General features: G+C 37.5%; 1 protein-coding gene across 1 annotated transcript; it reads right to left on the reverse strand.

Annotated features, from left to right (window-relative positions):
* Positions 1-58: 58 nt before the first annotated feature.
* On the reverse strand, positions 59-2,865 carry LOC110031221 (protein FAR1-RELATED SEQUENCE 5-like). The gene is made up of 3 exons (XM_020734314.1): positions 2,716-2,865; positions 1,223-1,867; positions 59-955 (listed from the first exon to the last, which is right to left on the reverse strand). Exons 1-3 carry the CDS (start codon positions 2,863-2,865, stop codon positions 59-61), a joined length of 1,692 nt encoding a protein of 563 aa, XP_020589973.1.
* Positions 2,866-3,547: the final 682 nt, after the last annotated feature.

The raw sequence follows: 3,547 nt of genomic DNA on the forward strand, positions 1-3,547 counted from the left end.
CATCGATTTTAATTTTGTTAAATCCCTCTTACACTATCTTCTCTGCACGTACATGGCCTCATGATATGGTGCCGATCTGGTATGCAAATTTTTGAATGTGGTTGAGATAGATGAGTCCGCTTGCAGAGTTTGGCAACATTTCTGAAACTCTTCGATTTGCATAACCATAACTGTTATATATGTCCCTTTTCGCATTAATAGTCCACCGAAGTAAAATATATTTATCAGGGATTTTTGTAATATTTTTGTGCTGGAGAACCCTTAGAGCGTGGGCACATAATAAACCCATCATTTCAAACTTTTTACAACTACACGTAATATCAGAATTACAATTGTCCACTTTAACAATCCAGGGCCTGGCTCTGTCCTTATTATCGAGAGTTCGGATATGAAATTCTGAATCCGTAGTGCTGCAACACTCTACAGCAAGCCCACACAAGCCATGTAGAAACTGTGTTTCAAAGATTGAGTATAACTTCCTAGTGTAAAGGGTTGAAACTTGTCTCAACACTGGACTGCTTTTAACGGTGGGAGAAATTGCAGACTGCTGGCATTTAAATTCTTCATCCTTTTCATTTCTTCTCCAATCTTTGAGAACATTTTCAAGACCCAAAAAACATTCGGTCAGGGTGCTTGTTGCCTTGGAGACATCATGACAAATCTTATTTGTGGACTCACTTCTTTGCGTTGATAGGATCCCCATTCCAAAAATTTCTTTGTTGAAGGCGGTTGACCACTTATGCCTGATATTATACAATTCATTCAACCAAACATTCTCGTGTAGTTTTCCTTTCTCGACCATATCACCCCAAGTTTCTTCAAACTCCTCTTCAGATTCACATTTTATAAAAAAGATCATTGACTCTCTTGCTACCGATGCCACAATGGACTTTTGAAGATAACTTCTTGTAGATGTGCCATTGACATAATCTATGTCTGGTTTTCGGAAGACACTCTTCAATAGCTTTAGACATTGCTTGGTCCTGGTCAGTGAATATTGTTATCGGATGCTTGTTATCCATTATACGGATAAAAGCTCTGAATAACCACTTGAATGATTCAATTGTTTCATCTGACAAAAAACCAACAACAAATAGAACATTGTGCCAGTGATGATTCACACCGACAATCGGAGCACAACATAAATTGTATTTATTCAATCTATAACTTGTATCAAATATTATTACATCCCCAAAACAGTTGTAATCAATCATGGACATACCGTCGTAAAATTCACCAAACATCCTGCCTCATCAATTTGGAAGTCCCACGCAAACATTGGATCATCTGCTTGTCGGGTAGTGAACAATTGTATGAGAGAATTAGCATCCCCTAATTCAATCTGAACTCTTCTCTCTCTTTGTATGAAATTATATGCATCCCTCTTTGTGCAATCAAGATTCTCCACTCCTCCAACCTCATTTGCGAGGAATCTGAATGCATCACTGGTTCTAATCTCTGATTTTGTCATTGTTATGAGGATATCAGCACTGATATCACACATCTTTCTGCTGGAATGCAGTAGATGCTTGTCACCGTCCTCCGCCAACGGATGGTTGTGACTTTCTACAAATTTTTTTACCGACCAGTTGCCATCTAAATCAACGGAGTATCGGATCATTGCTGGACAACCAGTCCTTGTGTCCGCTCTTTTGAACCTCACTGTGATAGTGTCCTTCAACTCTTTCTTGAAACCAGCCTTACCACAAACAAAGTCCTTTGTCTTCAACTTCTTAGAATTCGGCCAGAAACCACTGTGTTCCTTTCGCACAGTAAATCCAATATGGTGTGCATATAAACAATACTGTTCATATGCTTCATTCTCGTTCTGGACAACTGCATTAAGTAATTTCTCTGTATCGGGTGACTGCAGATTTAAACATCATAGATACAATGTTATAATACATAAAGAACAAAATAATAATACCATATTAATATCATAATAATACTATTCATAACATCAGCCCAGAACTTATATTATACCGAACAACCGGAGATGGAAAACAACTACAAAACCCAACCGGTGTATCACCGTGATAATACCTAAGTAACACCAAATCCACATGAAAGAAACGTTACGTTGTGGTACTACCAAAATAACGCTGTGGTACGACCAAAATAACACCAAATCCTCAAGACATTGGTTTTACATTATGATACCACCAAAATAATGCTGTGATAATACCAAAATAACACCAAATCCTCGAGATTCTTTACATTATGATACCACCAAAATAACGCTGTGGTACGACCAAAATAACACCAAATCCTCAAGACATTAGCTTTACATTATGATACCACCAAAATAACGCTGTGGTACGACCAAAATAACACCAAATCCTCAAGACATTAGCTTTACATTATGATACCACCAAAATAACGCTGTGGTACGACCAAAATAACGCCAAATCCTCAGACATTCACTTTACATTATGATACCACCAAAATAACACTGTGATACTACCAAAATAATTCCAAATCCTCAAGACATTCACTTTACATTATGATACCAGATACTATCAAAATAACATCAAACCCCAACTAATATTCTAATGAACAATAAGAAATGGAGAACAATTACAATAATAACCATTGTATCACCATTATATTTCCTAAATAACACCACATTCCACCCAACCGAAACTTAGTGTTAAAACTCATCTAAAAATAGAGCAAACTTCATTAGCAATAAAATTACTCCTTAAAACCAAGAACTGCATTCAAACATCCTTCGTTAAAAAAATTTATCTGCCGATGTCCTTCTGCCGCATCTAAACTCTGCTCAATCTCATTATTCTTGGAAATATTCTGAGATTTCATCTCATTGTTATGATTCTCAGGAGTATTTTGAGATTCCACCAACATTTCTTCGTAAAAAATTATTTCCATCGAACCAGCTCCAGCGAACATAAGGGAAAAAATGAGAATATACTAAATCTCAATACCCTAAAGCAGACAAAATGTCACTTTCTTCTATTAGAGGGAATCAAAAATGACAAAAAACCACTTTTTTTTGGGCGGGATACGTCGGGTCGGGCATAAAAAAAGCTTATTTTTAAGCTATAAAGCCACGTGGAATCGCATTCCACGTGGCGAATTTTTATTCGGTACCGCATGTAGGGGTTCATGCGGTGCACGTACCGAATAAAAATTCCTCACAAACACCACTCCCTCGTTGCTTTAGCACCGCACTCGTCTTCACCTCGCTCGCTGTCTCTTTCATTGTGGTGCTTTTGCTGTGCCGAAGAAAGTTGAGACTAAGGCGTCTTCTTGAAGGTATTCTATTGTATTGTTATCAAATTGTTTATATGAATCCAAAGTGAAATCTGTTTTCTAGCCATCCTGTCTTGATCCGTCTTCCCGACTCCTAATTTCCTTAACCCTCTCTCTGAAGTGGGTGTTTGTTGCCTGCTTGAAAGGCAAGATTTAAGAGGTTTTTTTGTAGAAGGTTTTGAGCAAGATAAATGCTAGGTTCCTCCAAACTTGCCAGACAGTCTTTTTGAAGCTAAATCATACAATACGTCATATGTCCAAATCATGCTTTCGT

This window comes from Phalaenopsis equestris, unplaced genomic scaffold (assembly GCF_001263595.1).
Source record: "Phalaenopsis equestris unplaced genomic scaffold, ASM126359v1 Scaffold000789, whole genome shotgun sequence".
In the NCBI taxonomy this organism is placed as follows: Eukaryota; Viridiplantae; Streptophyta; class Magnoliopsida; order Asparagales; family Orchidaceae; genus Phalaenopsis; species Phalaenopsis equestris.

Excerpts from the sequence above, each read along its gene's own strand:
- LOC110031221 (XM_020734314.1), bottom strand. The coding sequence starts at position 2,865 with ATGTTGGTGGAATCTCAAAATACTCCTGAGAATCATAACAATGAGATG. Across the intron at positions 1,868-2,715 it reads ACGAAGGATGTTTGAATGCA|TCACCCGATACAGAGAAATT; the intron begins GTTCTTGGTTTT and ends TTAAATCTGCAG. Across the intron at positions 956-1,222 it reads GTTTGGTGAATTTTACGACG|AGTGTCTTCCGAAAACCAGA; the intron begins GTATGTCCATGA and ends AAGCTATTGAAG.